Consider the following 25,850-nt stretch of genomic DNA (forward strand, 5'->3'; position numbering starts at 1 on the left):
TACAATAAATATCTATAGTAAGGCATGTAAAAATACAGGAGATGATTTGGATTTGTTTTCGATGTTTGGAATTATAATCATAAGACATGATCATTTAGATATAATAATTATAAAAAATGCAATAGATAAAAAAAGAAATCTTTGTGAAATATGACTTGTTAAATAATAGTAACACTGTGTACTTAATATAGACACTCCGCTTGCGGTATGCGCATATAATATTTGGGGGGCAAAAGTGAAGTGCACTAATTTTAACGTTGTTTTACTAATTTCGTGAAAATAACGTTAAAAGAGGGGGATGGTTAATTATGCATCATGTGGTGGCGTTGATAGCCGAAACACAAGGGGGTCCATGCACTAATCGGCAGTTGTCTCAATTGCTGAGTGTTATGTGCCTTATGTCCAAGGTTTGATGCAAAACTACTATCGAGTCGGGGGTCTCACTGGAAGCTGTCTCTCTATTCCTACGAGGTAGATGTAAAGTTGTCTATATCTTACCCTACTCAGACATTAACTTAGCTTTGCAATTGGTGGGATTTACTGAGTATGATGATGATTACGATGACTCTATATTAGTATTTAAATAAAGGGTAAATAGGTAATCATATGGTATCATTCAATAATCAGTTTTTGATATAAAATTTGATTATATGAATTTAAATAACCAACAATATCAGCTAAAAAAAGTTAATTTACTTATTAGTCACTATATCATTTGAAAAAGTTTAAAACACATCTTAATTTGAACACTCCTTACTACAATAAAGTGAATCAAACTATTAATAAAATAGCATTACAATTAAGTACTTTAAAATAAAACTTTTTATATTAATAAGTAGATACTTTTAAAAGTTGAATCTTTAATTTGATTTTCTTTTGATATATTTAGCGTTTATACATATGAAACTCAAATAATGGCAAGTGTGATGGGTAATTTGAAGAGTACACATCATCCACATGGGGTGTCATGTGGTGCAAGGCTTTATTGTTGTGATCTATAAATTATAACTTATAAGAAACAAGTGTGGTAATTAGATTCATCAAAGTCAACACTTGCTTGGGATGAAAGTCAAAATTGATAACCAGCTGACTGACTAGGTTATAATTTATAAGCTAGGAAGCTTCACAAAATTTAAATATTAGGGTTAAGATTGGATCCACAATCCAAAACCCTGACAGAAGGAGGATCTCATGATCCTAAAACCAGACCATGCATCACATGTTCAGCCGACTCATTGAAAACTGAAGAAACACTACTTAATTCAATAGAATTTGTAATCTCATATGATATAGGTTTGGTTCAATGCTAGGTGTAATACATAAAACGAGTACGTTTATATACGATAAAAATCAATTTGACAAGTTGAGTAGCAAGTCTCTTGAGCAGGGATGAGAAAAATACTCGAACACAATGGATAAACTCGAAATTAGAAATATCCAGGACGAGTCTCTGGGTTTGGGGCCAAGTATGAGATAAATGTTAAAAAAAAATCTTGGATTCATGTTCGGGAGAGGATAGTGTACAAGACAAACAATTCGTACGTGATTTTGAATACCTATTATGTGATTTGTACGTAGTCATGTGTTAAGTATTCAAAATCACGTAATGGACTAATAGGTATTCAAAATCCTGTATTTTTTTTTTTAAGAAAACTATAGTAATAGGCTGCTCGAATTAAAGAGATTGAAATGCTCATTAGTATGGTGTAATTTTTTTTAAAATTATTAGCGTATGAAAAAGTTATAGTCGTTTGAAAATCAAGAGGGGGAGTTGTTCAGTAAGAAAAGACTTAATTACCCTTCCTACCAATGACACTTGTCCTCCGCTCCTAATTGCATATGCTTCGTACGTAACTTTAGTCTTGTAGGTGATCCAACTACTAGTACATGTTTACCTCAACCAAACTTGAATTTGTTATAGTTGTCAAGAGAGTAAATTGACATTTTAGTCCTGGAGGTTTGATCAAAATTGCCAATTTAATCTAAATAGTTTTTTCTTGCCATTTTATTCTAAATAGTTTTGTTTTCTGCCATTTTAGTCCCTGATTTTTGTCATTTTCATCGACCACCACCTCCCACCACCCACCCCATCACAACATTCTACCATCACCACCACCTGCCTGCACCGTCACCACCCACCACCATCACCATCCACCATTTCTACCACCACCGGCCACTTTTCCGCCACCCACGTCATCAACCAACACCACCGCCATCATCGTAAAACCAACAACCACCGCCATCATCTTCACTGTAAACTGGCACAACACAATCCCATTACCATCGCACCTGCAAAAAAAGATAGAAAAATGTGGTTTTACCAAAATTCACCTAAGTTAACTAAAATTTTTGAATGAAGTTAATGGGTTGGATGAAAATGGCAAAAAATAACAAAAGTCAATGACTAAAATGGCGGAAAAACAAAACTATTATTCCATATATAAGTTTACAACTTTTTTGTGCATCATCACTTGTACATTGTGCTTTGGGTGTTTTTCAAAAAAAAAACTTGATTTTTTACTTTTAACCCAAATGTTTTTATCTTTTACAATTTTAACCCTACATAATTTGTTTTTTAACTTTAACCCAAAACTTTTCATTATTTGCAATTTAACTTCACAACTTTTGTCACTTATACTTTTCATCTTTCGCAAATTTTCGTTTTACGTATAGTTCTAAATTTTTCGAGTTAATACGACGCAACGTGCATGTGTGGTTCAACGTTTTTGCCTCTATTTTTCCATGTTTGACAGGTTCGTCGCAACACGCATATCCTAGGTCGAGTCAGTGTTGGTGGTCGATGACGGTTGTGTGATATTAGTACTATTTGACACCGTTTTACATCCCGCTGCAACACGAGGTGTGCCTTGGGGGTTTTTCAAAGAAAAAATGGTTATGCATATGATTGTCGTAACGTTGGCTTTGGGGGTTTTCCAAAAAAAAATATTTTTTTTTTACTTTTCACCGAAAAGTATTTCATAAATTACTTTTAACCCAAAACTATTTGTTTTCTTTACGTTTAACCCAAAACTTATTATCTTTTGCAGTCTATCCTCATAACTTTTTTTACTTTCAACTTTGGTCCTTTATAGTTTTCATTTTCCGCAAATTTTTCGCTTTATGCTTGGTTCTAAATTTTGTGACTTAACACATCGTAACGTGTGTCTTTGGCTTAACGTTTTTACGTTTCGTTCTAAATTTTGCGAGTTAACACGATGCAACGTGCGTGTGTGGGTGAACGTTTTACATCGTCTATTTTCCCCGTTTTACAGGTTTTACATAACGTGCGGGTACTAGATCGACTTAGTTATAACTAAAGAATTCTCGCCGCATTGCGGCGGGTCGCAATCCTAGTTTAGACTAAAATGACAAGAAAAATACTATTTGAACTAAAGTGACAATTTTGGTCAAACCTCAGGGACTAAAATGACAATTTACTCTCGTCAAGAAAACATAAACTATATAAAAATTACAATAGTAAAAAATCTACATGGTAAATCACATTCGGTAACTTTTATCCAACTAAGGTAATAAAATGATATCTTTAATATCCTTCGGGTAAATAGCACTTAGGTACCCGACATGTATAGGGCCATCTATTATACATGATTTTTCAATCAGGAATAAAAGTAGTGAACAAAAAACATGTTTATTCTGCAATGATCTAAATCTATAAATTTTAGGAAAAAAAAAACATTTTATATATCTTAAAAAGTTAATCGGTTATAAGTAAATTCATTTCATCATCATTGTGTATATTCCAGATTTTAAATATATATATTTTTTTAATATTAAAAAAAGTCATATCTTTACCCTGCTCCAACTTTTATAGAAAAAAATGTCCTTGGTGTGTAAAAAGTAGCCACAAAGCACTCATTTTTTTCCCGCAAAATCTTCACACTCTGCTCCCTTTACTGTCATCCAGTGAAGAAAGAAGACGACACTTGACACCATTTCTTTTTAATTTCCAATTTTTTTTTTTTAATTCTCTACAAACCCCATTAATAGAACACAGCTGTAGTGTATGTGGGTGTGTGTTTCTTGGTATCTTTCTTTATTCCAAAACATTAAAAATATTAAAAAGAATAGAATAAAGTGGAGGGAACTTGCTGCTAAGGGAAAGAATATTATTATTATTATTACTTACAACAAGAGGGAAATGCAGTTTGCTGAGTGTGAAACTTTAGTGTATTTTTGTTTCAAGAAAATGCACAACTTTCAGTTATTTTTGGTGGTTTCATTGAGTTTATGTGTTTGTTTCTGTACTGCATCTGTTTCTTATGATCATAGAGCAATCTCCATTAATGGCAGAAGAAGGATTCTTATTTCTGGATCCATTCATTACCCAAGAAGCACACCTGAGGTACAGTAACAGTTTCTTGAAATGGGGTTTGTTTCAAGATAATATTTTGTTTCTTTTATAAAAAATGTAATTTTTTTTTTTTTTTTTTTTTTATTTTTTTTTTTTGTGTTTTAGATGTGGCCAGATCTCATTCAGAAGGCTAAAGAAGGAGGTCTTGATGTTATCCAGACTTATGTTTTCTGGAATGGGCATGAACCACAACCTGGTAAAGTAAGGTTTTTTTTTTTTTTTTTTTTTTTTTTTTTTTTTTTTTTTTTTCTTTAAAGGGAAAGTAATTATTTTTTGTTTATAAACTTTCATGTTTTTTTTTTCAGTATTATTTTGAAGACAGGTATGATTTGGTTAAGTTCATTAACCTAATTAAGGAAGCTGGACTGTATGTTCATCTCAGAATAGGCCCATATGCTTGTGCTGAATGGAACTTTGGGTATTATTCATAGAACTTCATGAATTCTTTGCAGATTTATTTATTAAAAAAATAAAACCTAAATTACCATTTTGCCATTGTGTTTACAGGGGATTTCCTGTGTGGTTGAAATATGTGCCAGGAATTAGTTTTAGAACAGATAATGCTCCTTTCAAGGTCTCATTCTCAAATTGCAATAAAATTATTTATTTATTTATTTTTTTTCCAAATTATATGTCATGTTGATTAAGTTTATGCATTTTAGGCTGCAATGGAAAAATTCACAAGGCACATAGTGAATATGATGAAATCGGAACGCTTGTATGAGAATCAGGGCGGTCCGATTATTTTATCTCAGGTAGTCATAATCACTTATTTACTCTGTTTTTGTAGCATTAATAAGTGGTCAAACGGGTCGCGTGAGCTTTCCCATAATTTGTTGTCCCTTTTATAAAATTTATAAGGGTAAATTACATTTTACCCCGTTAAGTTTTAGCAAAATTCAGGCGCTGTTCTTTAACTAACAAAATTACAGCGAATGTCCTTTATGTTCAAATTTCTTTACAGGCGATGTCCTTTCTCCCTAAAAATATTACAAAAATAAAGGACATCCGCTATAAAATTAATTAAAACATAAAGGACATCTGTTGTAATATCGTTAGTTAAAGGGCAACGCCTGAAAAATTTTGTTGTGGGTCGAAATCACGACCTATAGCAACTAGCATAACCGATCTTAATTGTGACAGATCGAGAACGAATACGGGCCAATGGAGTATGAACTTGGAGAACCGGCTCGAGCCTATTCAAAATGGGCTGCTAATATGGCGGTGGGTCTAAAAACGGGTGTCCCATGGATCATGTGCAAGCAAGATGATGCTCCTGATCCCATTGTAAGTCCATCATCATGTTCATGTTCATGTTCATGTTCCTTTTTGTCATTTTCTTCACCTTATTATTGACTCTTTTCATTATTTTATTCCCTTAATTTCATCATTAGATTCTGTATCCAGTTCACATGGTTACCTTTTACATTGTCCCCAATATTATATTCACCAATTTTTTTTTTTTTTTTTTTTTTTTTTTTTTTTTTTTGTGATTCATATTTACAAGAAAGTAAATCTTGCTTTTGTTACTCACAGATCAACACTTGCAATGGTTTTTACTGTGACTACTTCACTCCTAACAGTGATTCCAAACCGAAAATGTGGACCGAAGCGTGGTCAGGATGGTAATATCACTGTTTTGTATCAACTTTTTTAGAGTAAAATGCACGGATAGTCCCTGTGGTTTTGCAAAATAACACCTATAGTCCCCAACTTTTGGAAATTACACCGGTGCTCCCTGTGGTTTGAAAGTATGTTACTCGGATAGTCCCTGGAGTGGATGACGGTTAGTTTTCTCCGTTAAGTTGATGTGAAATGACAAATTTACCCTTCATCTTCTCCATTCTATAAAAACAAAACAAGTTGGATAAATTTGTCATTTCATATCCACTTAATAGATTAAACTAACCGTCATCCACTCCAGGGACTATCCGAGTAACAAACAGTCAAACCACAGGGAGCATCGGTGTAATTTCCAAAAGTTGGGGACTATAGGTGGTGTTATTTCGCAAAACCACAGGGACCATCCGTGCATTTTACTCACTTTTTTATATGTTATATTTATAATTTTCCACATAATTTTAATTAAATTCTTGTTTTAATGTAGGTTCACTGAGTTTGGCGGAGCGGTTCCTTACAGACCAGCTGAAGACTTAGCGTATTCCGTTGCTAAATTTATTCAAACGGGTGGATCGTTCATTAATTATTATATGGTAACTCATATGTTTTGTTTTATTTTCTTAATCACCCTCTCTTGATAATGTCAACTAATATCTTTTGTTGTATTTTGATTTTTGACAGTATCACGGGGGAACCAACTTCGGTAGGACCGCAGGTGGCCCGTTTATTGCCACGAGTTATGACTATGATGCCCCTTTGGATGAATACGGTACATTCCGAGTTTAATAATCTTGATTTTGATATAAATACTTGAGTAAATTACGTTTTTGGCCCCTGTGGTTCTATCACTTTTACTATATTAGCCCAAAATAAGAATTTTTAACATATCTGCCCCCATGTTCTCTATAACTAACCATTTTGGTCCCTAAGTCTAGAGATCATGGGGGCCAAAATGGTTAGTTATAGAGACCATGGGGGCAGATATGTTAAAAATTCTTATGTTGGGCTAATATAGTAAAAGTGGTATAACCACAGGGGCCAAAAACGTAATTTACTCTAAATGTTTATTTCCACATTTGGATATATTAAATTACAAAGAACTATTATTAAATATGTAGGACTAAAAAGGGAAGCTAAATGGGGACACTTGAAAGATCTGCACAGAGCAATAAAACTGTGTGAGCCCGTTTTAGTTAACGGGGACCCGTCTGTTATCTCACTTGGAAACTATCAAAAGGTCTGATTTTTTTTCATCCCGTTAGTTTATAATCGATCTTTTTCGAGTTCTAGGTGGGCCCCTCAACTTATACCTTATATCGATCCTTTTTTTTTCAGGCATATGTTTACAAGAACGAAACAGGCGGATGTGCTGCGTTTCTTGCAAATGACGACAAATCTGATTTTGCAAAAGTGAATTTCCGGAATCAGCATTACAATCTGCCTCCATGGTCAATCAGCATTCTACCGGATTGCAAGACCACTGTTTATAATACAGCAAGGGTGCGAAAGATCATATTTAAGATTTAGATTATTTAAAATGGTTATAATGCATTATATATATGTCAGTTATTGCAAACTGTGTCCTTTGTCTTTTGTAATTACAGAAAACGTACTCGATGTTTGCAAACCCTTGCAAGTTATGTCCTTTAGCCCTAACTCAGTTAATTTTTGTGGTTAAATCTGACCAAATGGACCCCGCATGAAGGTATTTTTATGGTTAAATCTGACCAAATGCAACCCACGTGAGAGTAAAATGACCAAAATACCCTCATATGGGGTCCATTTGGTCAGATTTAACCACAAAAATTAACTGAGTTAGGGCTAAAGGACATAACTTGCAAGGGTTTGCAAACATCGGGTACGTTTTCTGTAATTATTAAAGTTAAAGGACACAGTTTGCAATAAGTGACATACATAAAGGACGATTTTTGTAATTTACTCTAAGACTGATTATGTGGTCACTGATGTATGATAAACAGGTCGGTGCCCAGACGACACTGATGAAAATGACTCGTGAGCCGACAGGATTTGCGTGGCAATCGTATAACGATGAAACCGAATATTATGACGATGATACGTTTGGAACAGTTGGATTATTGGAGCAATTGAATGTGACTAGAGATGCTTCTGATTACTTGTGGTACATGACTGAGTAAGTGGACCAAGATTTTTGTACAAACAATGTTTAAATCGATATATTTTTTGGAACGTTTTGTTAGCTTACTGATTTTAACTATCAACCAGTGTTAAAATTGACGCCAATGAGAGGTTCTTGATAAGAGGGGAACAACCGACACTAACCGCCTTCTCTGCTGGTCATTCTTTGCATGTTTTCATCAACGGTCAACTATCAGGTGCCAAACACTACATTATCAAAATTTTATACAGATTGCTTATCTGAGTTAGGGGTGCTAAACGGGTCGTGTTCGCGGGTTGGCGAGTTCAACCCGACCCGAACCTGAAAATTTTATGCAAACCTGAACCCGACCCGAACCCGAAAATTGTACCAATGAACCCGAACCCGACCCGAATATTCATGGGTTGACCCGAACACAACCCGTTCAACCCGAAAACTTTTATTTTTTAATTTTTTTTACACAAATTAATATATTAAATTTAAAGTTTACTTAAAAAATACAAATGTATATAATACAATTACATTTAATTTATAAAATCTTATGTGAATTTCTTTTTTTAAGTTACAATTATAGCATAAAATACATACCCAATTTAATTTATAACATAAAACATATTGTAAAAAAAGTATTATATAATATAAAGGGGTTAAACGGGTCAACCCGCCAACCCGACCAGGTTGACCCGAACCCGACCTGTTTAGCTAAACGGGTTCGCGGGTTTAAATTGAAACTGACCCGAACCCGTTTAGACTAAACCTTAACCCACGAATTTCGTGTTAGGTTCATGTCGTGTTTTCGGGTCGTGTCAGAAATTCACACCCCTAATCTGAGTACATGGTAGTGGGTCGACCCGTTTGATTAAACAGAAACAGGTTGACCCGTTTAACCCACTTTGTTACAACCCGCCAACCTGTTTACAACCCCTCAAACCCGTTTGACTCGTTTATATAAATGGGTTACACGGGTCATGTTTGGGTTACACAATTTGAAGTGTGTATGGGTTAGCGTGTTGACACGAATAAATATACAGGTCGTGATCAGGTTCAAAGATTCATCATGTCAACCCGCCAACCTGATAAGAGTTAAATTGTATTATCTTTCGGGAAATCTTACTTGATCTGTTTTCAACAGGAACCGTGTATGGAAGTCTTGAAAACCCGAGGATAACTTTCAAAAACGTTGTGAATTTAAGAGCGGGCCTTAACAAGATTTCACTGCTAAGCATTGCTGTTGGTCTTCCCGTATGTTCTATCTCTCAAAAACATTTGTGATTATAAAATGTACAAAGAAACCTTGTAACTTATGTATATTTATCTGCCAGAATATCGGCCCGCATTTCGAGATGTGGAATGCTGGTGTTCTCGGTCCAGTTGCTCTTTCTGGTCTAACCGAAGGGAGGAGAGACTTATCATGGCAAAAATGGTCTTATAAGGTCAGTTTCTATATTTTATGTGGCAAAATGGGCGGTCAGTTTCGAACCGGTTGACCGGTTTTATACAGGGGTGTTCAAAAAACTCGTGGCTCGCAGCTCGCTCGAAACTCGTTCGAAAAAAGCTCGAACAAAGCTCAGCTCGAAATTAGCTCTGTTGTAAACGAGCCAGCTCGGCTCGGCTCGGTTTGTAAACGGGCCGAGCTCGAGCTTGGCCCGGCTCGGCTCGTGAGCTGGCTCGATAAGGTTTACATCCTTCATTTTTTTTGTCCCACATCGCTTAGAAAACAAAAACTAAGAGAGTATCTTCCCATATAAAAGAAGGTAAAGACAATGTATAAAGTGAATTAACTATTTATACTTGCATATTTAGCCATATGGTTTAATTAAATGACAATTATGGTCCTTAGTCTATGAAGAAATTCATTTTTAAGGTTTTTTTGAGTAGTAAATTTTGCGGTTATTTGTTAGTTCGAGCTAGATCGAGCCGAGCTAACTCGAATTCTAATCGAGTCGAGCTCGAGCCTCAAATCTCAGCTCGATTTGAAATTCGAGCTCGAGCCGAGCCAGCTCGAATCAAGTTCGAGCCGAGCTTGAGCTGGGTCTAGCTCGGCTCAACTCAGCTCGTTTACAGCCCTAGTTTTATAAACACATTTGGATATCACACTACTTTTTTTTCAGTTTGACTCAAAAGACATAACTTGAAACCGAAATTTGATCAGGTCGGGCTAAAAGGCGAAATTTTAAGTCTTCACTCGCTCAGTGGAAGTTCATCGGTCGAATGGGTTCAAGGTTCTTATGTCGCTCAAAAACAACCGCTAACATGGTATAAGGTAGATGATCACCATCGGTCTTCATCACAAACAATGACTTTTACTTGATGGATAAAAAATAACTGGTTCTTTTTTACCATTTTTAGGCAGTTTTTGACGCTCCGGCGGGGGATGAACCGTTGGCGTTAGACATGAACAACATGGGTAAAGGTCAAATATGGGTCAACGGTGAAAGCATCGGACGTTACTGGCCGGCATACAAGGCCACCGGCGGTCCTTGTACCACTTGTAACTACACTGGTTATTACGACGAGAAGAAATGCCTGAGCAACTGCGGAGAGGCGTCTCAAAGATGGTGAGAAAATTAATATGTTACAAACTACTAGGGGTGTGCACGATTCGGTTCGTTTTTAGCAGTAACCGAAACCGGTGGTTTATTCGGTTACTTTGTCGGTTTTCGGTTTGGTTCGGTTAATAAACAAATCAAACAAGGGCTAAAACTTTTGCTTAGAAATACATGTAATGGAGGTATTTATACATGAAATGGAGGTAAAAATAAATGATATAGTATAGAGGTATAAATAAATGAAATGGAGGTATAAGAGAGGGGGGGGGGGGTAGTGCACGGTCCTCCCAACCGCCGGAGTGATCCCACTCCGGGAGCCGCTACCCGACCAAGCTAGCTCCGCAGTGAATTCCCCTTGCCGAGTTCTTACCCTGGGCGACATATGCCACTCCCAAGACTCGAACCCGGTACCTCTGGGAAGAGATGGGTGTCGGTGGCCCCAACTGGGCTACCCCAGTTGGTTAAATGGAGGTATAAGAGAGAGAAATATATGAAAATATAAATGGTTGGGTTTGGTTAATTTTGGTTAACCGATGATACAAAAAATAACCGATAAACGACTTTCGGTTAATTCGGTTTCGGTTAATTTCGGTTTGAATTCGGCTAAGGGTTCGGTTATTGCTCACATGTACAAACTGCCGATCACTGTCAAAAAGTTATTGATCTTGATCATCTTTCAACTTGTTTCAGGTATCACGTACCTCGATCGTGGTTAAAGCCAAGGGGGAACTTGTTGGTTGTTTTTGAAGAACTAGGTGGAATTCCGTATGGAATATCGTTAGTGAAGCGGGAAATATACAGTGTATGTGCTGATATCTTCGAGTGGCAGCCATCGTTAAGGAATTACCAGATGCAAGCTTCTGGTCAAGCCACGACACCGTTGAGACCAAAGGCCCACCTTTCGTGCAGCCCGAATCAGAATATAACTTCCGTTAAGTTTGCTAGCTTTGGCACCCCTCAAGGCGGTTGTGGCAGTTTCCGGGAAGGCAGCTGCCATGCACATGACTCGTACGACGTCTTCAACAAGGTATGCTTACTAGTTTTTGTGAATTCCTTGATCTGTATCTATAATTTTAAAAATGTCGTGGTTAAAATCTATAAGTTTCAACTTTGGGATCATGGTCATGCAAATGTTTTGAAGATGCATAATTATGCAAATGTCTTTATCAATACCATTGCATATATCTTGATAAAGACCTGTTCTTTTTCAAGTTTCTTGATGAACATCTATAGTTTTGCCTAGGGGTGTAAACGAGCCGAGCCGAGCTCGAGCTCGTTTAACATATGAAAGCTCGAGCTCGAGCTCGGCTCGATTCGAGCTTTATTTCTAAAGCTCGAGCTCGGCTCGAAGGTAATTTTTCAATCTCAAGCTTGGCTCGGGCTCGACTCGTTTAGTATTTATTAATTAATTTATATTAACTATAATTATTATTATACATAAAATTAAGTTATTTTTTATATTTATAAAAATGGTAATTATTATTATATAAATATATGTTTAATATATTAATAAAAAAATATATAAAAAGAAAGCTCGTTTAGGCTCGCGAGCCAGCTCGAGCTCGATAAGCGAAGCTCGGGCTCGGGCTCGTTTACTAAACGAGCTTGTTTTTTAGGCTTGGGCTCGAGCTCAAGCTCGTTTAAGCTCGGCTCGTTCGAGCTTTTTTTCGAGCCGAGCTCGAGTAGCTCGCGAGTAGCTCGGCTCGTTTGCACCCCTTTTTGCTTTTGCCATCATGTTCCAGCAAAATATTTTTAATCAAGGTCTGTAATTTTGGTAAGTTTTTGATCAATAATCTTTTAGTTTTGCGAATTCTCAATCAAAGTTTAAACTTTTTGCAAGTTTCTTGATCAAGATCTATAGTTTTGGCATAATGGTCCAAGCAAATTTCTTGATCCAAAATCTATACTTTTGCATGCTTCTTGATCAAGATCTTAAAATTGTTCAAGTTTCTTGATCAAGATCTATACTTTTGCATGTTTCTTGATCCAAGATCTATACTTTTGCATGCTTCTTGATCAAGATCTTAAAATTGTTCAAGTTTCTTGATCAAGATCTATACTTTTGCATGTTTCTTGATCCAAGATCTATACTTTTGCATGCTTCTTGATCAAGATCTTAAAATTGTTCAAGTTTCTTGATCAAGATCTATACTTTTGCATGTTTCTTGATCCAAGATCTATACTTTTGCATGTTTCTTAATCAAGATCTTAAAATTGTTCAAGTTTCTTGATCAAGATCTGAACTTTTTTCAAGTTTGTTGATCAAGATCTATCTATAGTCTTGAATTCATTGTGTTATGTATCAAAATAGTAGAATAACTAGATTGTAATAACCGAATAATATATTAGGTGTCTTTGGTTAGTTGTGAACAGTCCATTTGTACTTAAACAACACCAGATCGATTAATGAAGCTAGCAAATTGATCGATATTTCTTCCTCTGTGTTCTTATTCTTTAATCTCTCCCGCTCTCTATCTTTGATCAAAATAGATACTTCTCTTGAAAATTCGACGTCTTTTGCAGATTTGTGTTGGCCAGCAATCTTGTGCAGTACCCGTAAACCCCGAGATATTTGGAGGCGATCCGTGTCCGGGAGTACTGAAGAAACTATCTGTTGAGGTCATTTGTAGCTGATCAATTGTGAGCTTGAATCAAAAGCTTTTCTGATTCTTTTGAAGGTCTATTTAAGATTTAGATGTCTTGAGAATAGAAGAAGTGTTATGATATGAAGATATGTGCTTTTGAGAAAGGTGAAGTTGTGGAGATATGGAATGCAACACACCATTTTGGTCCAAAAGCATTAGACTAATTATTATTGGTGTATATATATATACTAGGTTATCACCCGCGAACTTCGCGGGTAGAAAAATTTACTTTATATTAATCGAGTTATGTCATTAAATAAAATAAAAATACATGTTTTCAAACGTAACTTTTTTATAATTGTTTTGAATTGAAAGTTGTAGTCAATGGGTTGCGAGTAAGGTCAGAAACTTCGGGCAAGAACCGGAGGTAGAAACTTGCCTCTCTGAACGACCCATGAAACAAAAAAAAAAAACTTTTCTTTTTAATAATAAAATATACACATGAAGTTGTTCGAACCTGCAAAACAAACTCATTTAATTAAATTTAGAAGTTAATTAAAAGTTTAAATTAGAAAATATAAACAACAAAAACTTTATTCATTAAAATATACACATGAAGTTGTTAACCTAAGCTTCACCAACATCTCTGCATCATCGACATCGCAGAGTACATCCAAAATCATTTAACATCCTAAACCTGTAACAACCACCCAGATAAGAGACTTAATCTTCCAAGTACCTCGAATGGTTTGTCGGATCATTCAAAATCCAGTATGTTTAACGCAACTTCATAGCTCTATGAAACAATCGGCTCTGGATCTTTGGAGAATTCCTCAAATAGAGATATACATTGGTCATCTACAAAAATGGTTTATTAAGGTCAGAAACATCAAGTTTTTCATAAAAGTGTCCCGAGTCAACCCAACACAGCCGTTTTGACCCTAAAACCATGTTTGACTACCTACCCAATATAGTCCATTTTCCACAAAATATTATTAAAAAGTATAGTAGATTTTAGAAGCATGGTTACCTTATATTTTTGGTTTTAAAAATATGGCAACTCTCTCTCTATCCTCTTTTCTCTGTATTAAATTATTCTTTTTTCCTTTTCCTTTCAGTTTTTCGTTCAGAATATAATTCAGATTATAACAACCTCTCATTTTTTATACTTAAATGTGAATCTAATTGTTCAAACTTATTTGTCTACAATCAACAAAATCTCATATAACCAGCAATTTCATGCACAATCAAAGGTGTCACAATCAAACACAAACATAATTCAATCTACACATTTCTCAAAACACAATCTCTAACATCACTAACCTGTAGCAATTATTCAAAACCCTAACTAATGTGTTGTGCACTCACTAATATCTGCTACACATGTCTCACTTATTCATCTTCACAACTTCAAACACATCTTATCTAACACCTTATGCCAATCAACAAAATCTCATATATACATAAACCTTGAATATTACTCAAACACATCTTATTTAATGAATCAAAATAAAAACACATAAACCTTGAATATTACTCAATTTATGACTACTATCCCACAAAACAAAACTTTGTCAACAAATTATACTAACTTATGCAATGGTAAATCATAAAAATAACAAATTAATTTAGATGATTAGCCTTGCAGAAAACCCAAATCGGGAAAGTTTACCAGAATCGTTAACGAAAAAATCAGACTCAGATTGGGTTACTCAAGCGAATATTAATCACGAAAAAAAATCAGACTCAGATTGCCATTACTTCAAAATTTAAATTTAAAATAATGATTGAATTCAAAATTTAAAATTTAAAATCTGATAATCAAATCACTAATATCCAATCCCGTAAATCAAGCAAACTTATTAGAAAAGTCTAACCTTTCAAATTTAAATTCAATATACAGATTCGAAATTTAAAATCAAACACATTAATGTCAAACTTTCAAATCTAATAAGTTCTGTTCAAACTTACTTGTCTACAATCAACAATATCTCATATAACCAGCAATTTCATGCACAATCAAAGGTGTCACAATCAAACACAGACATAATTCAATCTACACATTTCTCATAACACAATCTCTAACATCACTAACCTGTAGCAATAATTCAAAACCCTAACTAATGTGTTGTGCACTCACTAATATCTGCTACACATGTCTCACTTATTCATCTTCACAACTTCAAACACATCTTATCTAATACCTTATGCCAATCAACAAAATCTCATACATCAATCAGCAATACAATGCACATTCAAAGACCTCACAATCAATTTCAAACATCAATCAATATACAAAATTTCTCAAGGCACAAATTTTAATATCACTAACATAATGCGCTACTACTCAATAATGTGTCGGTGCCATGAAAAAACATCATAACCTTAACTAATGTGTTAACTTACCAAGGCTCAAGGCTGTATATTTTCCCAATGTTGTTTGTCCGACGCATCGTCACAAATCTAACAACCGAGTCAATCAAATTATTAGTTAAAACCCAATAAACAAAGTATACTAATATCCAATCCCGTAAATCAAGCAAACTTATTAGGAAAGACTAACTTTTCAAATTTAAATTCAATTTACAGATTCGAAATTTAAAATCAAACACATTAATGGCAAACTTTAAAATTTAAATTTAACATAATAATTGACTTCGAAATTGAAAATTTAAAATCAAACAAAATAATGGTTTATTCCAAAATTTAAATTTAGAATAATGATTAACTTCAAAATTTAAAATTTAAAATCTGAAAATCAAATCACTAATATCTAATCCCGTAAATCAAGCAAACTTATTAGGAAAGTCTAACCTTACCAAGCAAAACCAACCGACATGGTACCAATTTACAGCAATAGCAAGCATATCTCTGTCCAACATAGTTGCAGCCAAAAACTCCGGACCATCCAAAATAAACACCTAATGAATCAAAATAAAAGCACATCCCTAAAATTACAAATAATATAGTTAAATCATCTCATAAAAAAACATCAGGATTTCAAAGCATTCAAAATTTAAAATCAAACACAATAATGGTTTACTTCAAAATTTAAATTTAAAATAATGATTGACTTCAAAATTTAAAATTTAAAATCTGAAAATCAAATCACTAATATCCAATCCCGTAAATCAAGCAAACTTATTAGGAAAGTCTAACCTTTCAAATTTAAATTCAATTTACAGATTCGAAATTTAAAATCAAACACATTAATGGAAAACTTTCAAATTTAAATTTAAAATAATGATTGATTTCAGAATTTAAAATTTAAAAATCAAATCACTAAGGAAACATACCAAAAATATAGGATCATATTCCTCAATTAACTTTAACAACGAATGAGAGTTGTTTTTAGGATCCATAACTGCAAAGGAAGTAACCATTGTTTCAAAAAATATATAATGGTAATATATTTATAGAAACAAAGTCTATTTACAGAAATCGAATCATAATTCCGAATACAAAAATAATCTTTAACAACAGTAATCTGTTTATAGAAACAAAAACAACTTTAAAATTGAAATCAAAGGCATCTTTAAAGAATTAACAACTAACTAAATACAAAAATTATAACTCAATGACTCACGATAAATCATCATCACTAATTTTAAGACATTGACATATGGAAGTTGTTCTCCCCACAATAAGGTTGCAAAATCATATGGTATTTCCTATCAATCGAAACAAAAAGAAAAACATATAAGTTGCAATAACTTATTGTGTGCACAAAACTGAAAACTTAAGAAACATACCAAAAATATAGGATCATAGTTCTTAATCAACTTTAACAACGAAGGAGCGTTGTTTTCATGATCCATAACTGCAATGGAAGTAATCACTGTTTAAAAAAAAATATAACGGTAATCTATTTATAGAAACAAAGTCTATTTACATAAACCGAATCATAATTTCGAATACAAAAATCATCTTTAACAACACTAATCTATTTATAGAAACAAAAACAACTTTAAAAAGAAATTAAAGACATCTTTAAAGAATTAACAATTAACTAAGTACAAAAATCATAACTAAATACAAAAAATTATAACTCACAAAACAAACCATAAGAACTTCAAAAGATAATCACATAAAATTTCAAATTAACACCTAAAGACAAAAATAAAAAAGAAAGACTATACATATCAAAAAACAAACAACACCAACAACACTGAACTAACCTGTTTTTGGTCGACGAACAATTCGAAAAATATAGGATCATAGTCCTCAATCGACTTTAATAACGAAGGAGCATTGTTTTCATTATCCATAACTGCAAAGGAAGTAACCATTGTTTAAAAAAAATATAACGGTAATCTATTTATAGAAACAAAGTCTATTTACAGAAACCGAATCATAATTTCGAATACAAAAATCATCTTTAACAACACTAATCTATTTATAGAAACAAAAACAGATTTAAAAAGAAAATAAAGACATCTTTAAAGAATTAAAAACTAATTAAATACAAAAATTATAACTAAAATACAAAAAATTATAACTCACAAACCAGTGTAAGATATACCTTTTCTTCAACTTCTCATAGGAACCCATTCAATAGTTCCTTGTAGGGGAAGGAGTCTGAAAGAAGCTCTTCACCTAAAATTACAAAACACAAAAAGTTTGTGAGATATGCAACTCGAGTACAAAAACAATAGTCAAAGACTCGAAGCATCCCTAAAATTACAAATAATATAGTCAAAGCATCTCATAAAAAAACACCAAGATTTCAAGGCATACAAAATTTAAAATCAAACACAATAATGGTTTACTTCAAAATTTAAATTTAAAATAATGATTGACTTCAAAATTTAAAATTTAAAATCTGAAAATCAAATCACTAATATCCAATCCCGTAAATCAAGCAAACTTATTAGGAAAATCTAACCTTTCAAATTTAAATTCAATTTACAGATTCAAAATTTAAAATGAAACACATTAATGGAAAACTTTTAAATTTAAAATTTAAATAGAAACCTTAATTCCAGAAAAATTATCATACTAAAAATAAATCACTAAAATTTAAATTTAAGGTTTCAAGAAAAAATCATTAACAAAATTTAAAATTGCTCAAAAATATAAATTTAAAATTTGAATTCCGGAAATAGAAACCCTAATTCCGGAAAATAATCATACTAAAAACAATTCACTAACAAAATTTAAAATTGATCAAAATTTTAAATTTAAAATTTAAATTCCGGAAATATAAATAGAAACCTTAAAATTTTAAATTTGAGGTTTCAAAAAACGTAACACCATTTATTTATAGAAACAGAAACCTTAATTCCGCAAAATTATCATACTAAAAATAAATCACTAACGAAATTTAAAATTGCTCAAAATTTTAAATTTAAAATTTAAATTAGAAACCTCAAAATTTAAAATTTAAAATTTGAATTCTGAAAATTATATCACTAACATCCAATTCCATAAATTATCATACTTTATAAATTACCATTTATTTGCTATAAGTTTAAAACAAAATAAAAAAAGATAAATATCAGTTTACTTAAAATATGATTAGTAATTAGAATACACATAAACGTACCAAAAATATCAGGTCATCTTCATCAATAAGCTTTAAAAATAAAGGACTGTTGTGCAAGGGATGCATATCTGAAAAATATATATGAAGGTTTTTAAAAAAATAAAACGGTAAAGTATTTATAGAAAAACAATCAATATTCCTAAATCAACAATCAATAAGCTTTAAAAGATAATTTAATCAATTGAGAAACTTCCAAATTCAAAAATAAAAAGAAACGGTTTAAAAAAAATAAAAAATATTTATTTTTTAGAACCAAAATCAATATTCCGAAGACAAAAACATTATACCGGATGAAAAAATATCAGACCACTGTAAATCTTCATCAACACAATCAAAAAACATCGGACACAATCAAAACATATCATCATCAACAACAAACTAAAAGACTGTAAATAAAAATATGAGTAACATGAGAACAAAATCAAAACATCAACAAAATATCATTTCATATGATTGGAATCGGATAATGCAAAATCATCATCAACAAACAACCAACAAACAACGAAAAAAAAAGAAATACCAAACAGAAAGGATAAAATCAAACCTACACAAACTTAAAAAAAAGAAAACAGCTATAACATTTAGCTAACCTCTGTTGTTTCACGAATGATCGGAGTCCGATTTTATCCAAGATTTAGGGTTCCACATGAAAAACAAAATCAACAAAAATCAGTAACTTTGATATATGTAGATGATGATAATAAAACCTCTGATCTTGATTTTGTTTGCAAAAAAAAAAAAAAAAAAAAAACAGAAAGATAAATGTTCAATCGCTAGATTAAAGATACACAATAGATAAACAACAAATTAAAACAACATACCTTCAATTTTTATGATCAGATCTACAAAGTTTAGGACAAAGAAGAAGTTAATAGCATTCGACACAATCTTTATAAAATCAAGTTTCTATAGAATTGAATAACATAAATAAAGTAGATTTAGGATCGATTGTGTAGATTACAATCGTAAAACAAAGAAATCAGAAACAATAAAATCAAAAACATAGAAACATACCTTTGATTGGTTAATAGGATTGATTTGTGTGAAGAAGATGATGTTGCAGAGATTTGGCTATGGTTTAGAATTGAGGATCTTGGTGGTGGTGATAGGAGAGAGGATGCAACTTAGTTTTTTAGGGTTTGTAAAGTGTGTGCAAGAAGAATGAGAAAAAAAAAGGAAATATATACTATGACCCGAATTCGAAAAACCCGACCCAACTCAATTCGGATCCCGCCTTTTTTCCTTGGAATCGTGATTGTATAAAGCAAATTGGGATTTCCCTCCTAAACCAAATTGCCACATCAGCCTAGATGGCCAAAGACAAAGGACACATAGCCCAAATCCATCTCATTTATATATATATATAGATTATGTTATTATATTGTATTATTATATGTAACTTGAAAGTAAAAACTTTCATGAATGTTTCTCGAAAAGACCTTGTTTGATGAGTCTGATATTTATTTATTAAAGAACGTGTTGAATTGATGACAGAATCATATATACTTGATGTGGTCTCCTTTTTTCTTTCGTTTATTGCAAGTTACGTTTATGCTCAAATAGTTCCCTATCAAATTTGCTTATTTACTTGCAAGAGATTATAAATAAAGTCATGGTTGCAAAAGTCGTTAGGCGCTCTCTAGTCGGATTTGAGAGTACTCGGGAGATACTCGGCATAGGCGGAGATTACTCAGGGAGTAATGGGCCTAGGTGAACGGTACTCGAGTCTCGGCAGCCTACCTTGTAGTGAGTCCTCGGAGGCTAGGTGGGACTTTTACAACCATGAATAAAGTTATCATGCAACATGACCACCTTTAATGCCTAAACTCCAAAACAAGTAAGTTAAAGCCGGGCGCCAAGAGAGGCGCCCACCCATTAACGCCCTTAAGCAACAAATGAGATGGGGTCCATCCCAAACCAATCAATCACATTTTTTTTCTTTTTTAAATTAATTTTTAGTTAGACCACAACATGGCAGTGACGTGGCGATGCGTTATGTTAAATTACAATGCATAGTCTAAGTTAACATACCACGATTTACGTTTTTCTATAAAAAAAAATCTCGCTAAATTTGAATAAAATCTATCATAGTCAAATTCAAGGCTCTAGACAATGGAATCCGAGTATGGGAAGCCAGAAAAACCACCTATAGCCGTTTGTCATGGAGTCCGATTCCCTTTTTTTTTTCTCATCTATATTCCATAGACTATGCATGTAACTCTAGGCAAATCGTAAGTTAGGTCCAATTTTATTTTAAGTTTTATTTTCAAATGCATTTCATCTATCAAGTTAATATTAAGGCTTTATGATAAACTATTATTTTATAATTTGGGTGTGATTCCCACAAGGGTTTTTTTTCCAGATTCATTAGGTTTCCTCCTGAATTAGTGTATAGACAATATTGTCTAGCGGAGATGAATATGATCAGATGGTTCCACTGATAGCACGATAATACTATAGTGGTCCGTCCAAAATTTGTCGTTAAAAAAAGCATATTATCTAGCTTGAAGATACTTCGCGTTTGTTTAATGAAGTACACCTTTCAAAAAAAAAAAAAAAAATCTAATAAAGATATTTTTGTATATCTAATGGAAAAAGATGTTATATCCGAATAAAGCTAAAAAAAGAAAAAAAGGTTGGGTGTATCTCCACCATGGGGAAAAGATAATAATCAAATCAAAATAAACGAAACTTGAAACTAAAGTTTTAACTAGAGATTATCATTTGATACGGGATCAAACTGATACCGTACTAGGTATATTCGGTACCGATACCAATTTTTTTTTTTTCGGTTTTTTATACTGGTATCGGTACTTACGGATAATAGCAAGTATCGATACCGATACCATGTTTCTCTATTTTTCGATACCGATACTTTCAGTAGCGATACTGGTTCAATACCGAACAAGTGCCGTGTTCATCCCTAGTTTTAACACAACACTTTGAGTTGAGACTGACTCTGCAAGACTTCAAATATCACCATTTTCTCATTTCCATAACAGAAATAATAAATATCTTCTTCAACCTCCTTCCACGTCATCAACCACCACCACCGTCTCCGTCGCCGCCGCCGCCGCTACTGCTTCAAGTTTCCTCCACAAAATGACGACTTCCGCCGTCGCTAATCACACTCGCTGCTCCTAACTTTCTAAATTTAAATGGATAATATTAACCACCACCACCGCCTTATGTTTCCGGTGCTCTTAATCGCCTTCATCTCCTTCTCACTCCTCTGCTTTGCTCTGTTCCGGCGGCTCCGCCACCGTCATTCACCGCCGCTGATAACCGACATTGTCCGTACAATCAATAGTGACGATTGTATTACCACCTTACAAAACCTAAAATCTGTTACATCCGACGATACGAGCCCTAATTCTTCCTTACTTCTCGAGATCTGGCCGGAATTGTTAGCGGATGACCGGAAGACGGCGGAGAATGACGTCACAACGGCCGGAGACGAGGAATGTGAAAGGAAAAAGAAGAAGAAGAAAAGAGCGAAGAAGAAACAACGATCCGATTGCGATGATTTGTCGAAAAATCGAGTGGTGGATAAGGAGGATTTGGTTGGAGGAAATGGAAGAGTGAAGAAGGATGAGGATTTAGTGTGTTTGTATCCGTTTACTTCGGCTTCGAGTGCGACACAGAGGAGGATTAAGCAACAGTATGATCAGCTTGTGAAATCTCATGAGTCCAAGGGATTGACTCTGCTTCAGGTTTATGTTCTTTTATTATGATGTTTATATTGGAATATGTTAGTGTGTGCAAACCGATTTTATTAGCTAACCGGTTAGAGGTTGCTAGAATGCCTTATGTTAAGATGATGTCGGTTTTAACTGTTCGACATGATGGTGAAAGATAAATAAGAAATCTGGCTGTAGTTTAAATTTCTTTAGTGCCTGTAGCTTATGATGGCTATTGTGAACCATAAGGTGTTTATGAATCAGTTCAATTCGTTTATTATGTAGACTGTATCTATATTATATTATTTTGGAAAATGGTTCGCTGGTTTAAACGCTATAAAACAAAAACTTTATATATTTTGGTATGCAGGGAGGCATTATGTTTCACATTAGAATCCTTACAAGATTTACTGATTTAGTGTCTTGAGTGCTGTTATTATTGTAAAGCGTAATGTTTGAAAATGTGTTTCTTCTTATTTTGAGGAACTTATTGTGTCTGGGATCCAATATGAGGAAACATGGATTCAAAGAGAGTAATTTATAATAAATATGGTTAACTTTCAGTTAAATTTACAGCTGCAAATAGCGATATCATTTTTTTTTTTTTTTTTTTTGCATGAAATTTTCTCATCACCTTCGCTAATTAGCCCTGACCCAAAAATGCCAATTTTAGGCCAACTAATGAACCCAAATTGTCTGCGGATACTTTTAAACAGACACGATCAGCTATAAAAAGTAGTATATGTATACTTTTACAACCTGACTAGTATTTTAAGTTAATTTATGAAATCATTTTCATTCTATCCTGTTCATATTCTATATACCACATCAAGTTATTGCAATTCAAGAATCTGTTTTTTTTTTTTTTTCTTTCAAAGTTATTGTTCTGTAGTAAATTTATATCTGTTTTTTGGCCAAAAGAAATAAGATTTTATCTTGGACATTTAAAGTTATATATAACTTATATGTGCAGGTTGGTCAGTTTGTAAACTGCTTGATTGAAGCAAGAAATGAGCTAAAACACAAGTACGTACTATTGTTAAATACATATTGCAGTCGGTAGTATAGAACATATATTTGTGAGATTGTTTTTATATTAAACTATAGTCATTTTTTATCAACAGGTCTGAGGTCATTCATAGGAAGTTTACGATTACAAAGGCTTTATTATTTAAAGCAGACAGGTCTTCATTTGATCGACTGCGCCAACAGGTTGGTGATGGAAATTATTTATTATATTCCCGTCTTCAATAATGTAAATTCCATTTTGGTAGTAATTAGTCAAGTGCAGATATACAAACTAGAGTTAGAACAAAAGAGGCTAGAAGAGGATGCATTTGTATATAACTGGCTTCAGCAACAACTTAAGCTCTCACCAGCTTACAAGAAGGTAACTTTGTACATTACTCCTCTTGTCCTAAGGTAGTTGGTCCACTTTTAAAAGTTGGTAGTTATACGTTACTTGTTAGGTTATCATTATATCTTGCAAGCTTTCCAAGTCATTTGGTATTTGAAATACATTGAGGTCAAAATTGGTATTATTCTCAAGATCCGCATTAATTGTACACACCATTTCGGATTTTGTTTTTGGACAATATTTTTGTCTACTTATTACTCAAGAGGAAAGAATTTAACTTTTAATCTCTCTCTCTCTCTCCACACACACACACAAACGTATATAGAGCATGTTTGTTTCGGAACCAATAATATGTTGAGAACCACGTAATGCACATGTACATAATATCAGAAGTAGTCGAAGAATGAAACAGAAGCACTTTATTAAAGCAATAGATATAAAAGTAGAGTGACTAAACATGTATATATACAAAGTTAACTGATGAAGGAAAATACTTTATTAAAGTATATGGACTAAACATGTATATTATGAAAGTTAAAGTAGAACGTATGTTAAATATAGTAAAGAATAGGGACTAAAAAGACAAACCCTTAGCAAGTTAAAGTAAAAGGACTAAACATGTATATATATACAAAGTTAACTAATGAGGAAAAATACTTTATTAAACTTGAGGGGCTAAACATGTATATAGTAAAGAACAGGGGCTAAAATAACAAAAACTGAAACTTAAAAAAGTTAAAAAAAAATTACACTAAAAGATAAAACCCTTACCATTGTAGCTAAGGGTTTGTGTTTTAGTATATAATGTAATGTAATGTAATGTAATGTAATGTAATGTAATGTAATGTAATGTAATGGAATGGAATGGAATGGAATGGAATGGAATGGAATGGAATGGAATGGAATGCATTAATGCAATGCAATGCAATGCAATGCAATGCAATGCAGGGCAGGGCAGCGCAGGGCAGGGCAGGGCAGGGCAGCGCAGCGCTGCGCAGCGCAATGCATTATGCAACGCAACGCAATGCATTATGCAATGCAATGCGCAATGCAATGCATTATGCAATGCTCACAAAAATGTAGTTATATGTAATATGTTTTGACGCATTTCTGATTTTGGGTCGTGTAGATGCTTGAAATCGGTGCTTACATGGAGTCAAAGGCAAAATCTGTTGAAGCAACAGAAGATAGTGATTTAGATAATGATATATCTGATATTTCTTTTGAGGAGCTATTGGCTCAGGAGAAAAAGGATTCATTCTGGTTAGTGTTCTATCCCATAAACCTCTTGAACTCAAATTCAGTTTATTAGCATGTTATGTTCATGTGCAGGCAAAAGAAGGGGAAACCCAAGTTCGGTTCGGGTTGATGGGTTGATGGCTGGAAAATAGAATTTTAATGATGCATCTGTGCAGAGTTTTTATTGCTTATTTTGGGTTATCTTATAGATTACACAGAACTTATATTGCTGATGTAACCTAACTTATAGAATTTTGTTTTCTAATCTACTGGTGAACTGAAACTAAAGCTTGTCTTGCTTTTGATCATTCTAGAGTTGTCGAATTGCTTATCGAGCACAAAAAAAAACAATCTTGAAACATAAAACAAGTCAAGCTTGAGCGCAACTTCATTTTTTGAATAGCAAGCATAACAAAAATAATTAATACACTTTTAGCTTCTACAGTGTAATGATCTAACACTAATTATCCTTGACACAGCTGTTGTTAGACACTCTGTTAGTTTTTAAGCAAATTGGATTTTAGTTTCAACTGTAGCTACTAAAAACTCTGTTATTTGTTAAGCAAATTGGATTTTAATAATTTCAAACTATGACGAAATAGTAGAGGATAATTTATATTTCGCAATGTGGCCATCAACACTCACAACTTTCACTTTCGTTACCAAGTGTAACCTCACCTTATCTTAATAAATAGGCTTCCTTTTAATGTTTGGTCTACCAAAGACTAGAACGATATTGTTTTAAGGGGAATTTACGAAAATGTGC

At 33.3% G+C, this 25,850-nt stretch overlaps 3 protein-coding genes across 12 annotated transcripts; 2 read left to right on the forward strand and 1 right to left on the reverse strand.

Moving 5' to 3' along the window:
* The first annotated feature begins 3,865 nt into the window (after positions 1 to 3,865).
* LOC110880215 (beta-galactosidase) lies at positions 3,866 to 13,562 on the forward strand. The gene is made up of 19 exons (XM_022128801.2): positions 3,866 to 4,363; positions 4,478 to 4,573; positions 4,678 to 4,790; positions 4,880 to 4,946; positions 5,035 to 5,127; positions 5,516 to 5,659; positions 5,909 to 5,997; positions 6,480 to 6,585; positions 6,674 to 6,761; positions 7,111 to 7,229; positions 7,328 to 7,492; positions 7,972 to 8,144; positions 8,237 to 8,346; positions 9,262 to 9,371; positions 9,452 to 9,562; positions 10,282 to 10,392; positions 10,479 to 10,687; positions 11,369 to 11,705; positions 13,202 to 13,562. Exons 1-19 carry the CDS (start codon positions 4,025 to 4,027, stop codon positions 13,310 to 13,312), a joined length of 2,691 nt encoding a protein of 896 aa, XP_021984493.1. The 5' UTR covers positions 3,866 to 4,024; the 3' UTR covers positions 13,313 to 13,562.
* A 204-nt stretch (positions 13,563 to 13,766) lies between these two features.
* On the reverse strand, positions 13,767 to 17,867 carry LOC110875140. 10 transcript variants are annotated; one of them, XM_035978042.1, is made up of 8 exons: positions 17,786 to 17,867; positions 17,442 to 17,533; positions 17,016 to 17,083; positions 16,850 to 16,934; positions 16,560 to 16,627; positions 16,083 to 16,184; positions 15,670 to 15,726; positions 13,767 to 14,121 (listed from the first exon to the last, which is right to left on the reverse strand). In XM_035978042.1, exons 3-7 carry the CDS (start codon positions 17,079 to 17,081, stop codon positions 15,676 to 15,678), a joined length of 372 nt encoding a protein of 123 aa, XP_035833935.1. In that variant the 5' UTR covers positions 17,082 to 17,083; positions 17,442 to 17,533; positions 17,786 to 17,867; the 3' UTR covers positions 13,767 to 14,121; positions 15,670 to 15,675. The 10 variants fall into 10 exon arrangements, 4 of the variants coding, with proteins under 4 accessions (XP_035833935.1, XP_035833934.1, XP_035833933.1 ...); XM_035978041.1 differs by having other exon boundaries at positions 16,078 to 16,184; XR_004868272.1 differs by lacking the exon at positions 16,850 to 16,934.
* A 3,890-nt stretch (positions 17,868 to 21,757) lies between these two features.
* LOC110880217 lies at positions 21,758 to 25,392 on the forward strand. The gene is made up of 6 exons (XM_022128804.2): positions 21,758 to 22,521; positions 23,462 to 23,514; positions 23,613 to 23,700; positions 23,780 to 23,878; positions 24,975 to 25,108; positions 25,178 to 25,392. The coding sequence occupies exons 1-6, from the start codon at positions 21,967 to 21,969 to the stop codon at positions 25,212 to 25,214; spliced, it is 966 nt and encodes a 321-aa protein (XP_021984496.1). The 5' UTR covers positions 21,758 to 21,966; the 3' UTR covers positions 25,215 to 25,392.
* Positions 25,393 to 25,850: the final 458 nt, after the last annotated feature.

The sequence above is a fragment of the Helianthus annuus genome, chromosome 9 (assembly GCF_002127325.2).
Source record: "Helianthus annuus cultivar XRQ/B chromosome 9, HanXRQr2.0-SUNRISE, whole genome shotgun sequence".
Taxonomy (NCBI): domain Eukaryota; kingdom Viridiplantae; phylum Streptophyta; class Magnoliopsida; order Asterales; family Asteraceae; genus Helianthus; species Helianthus annuus.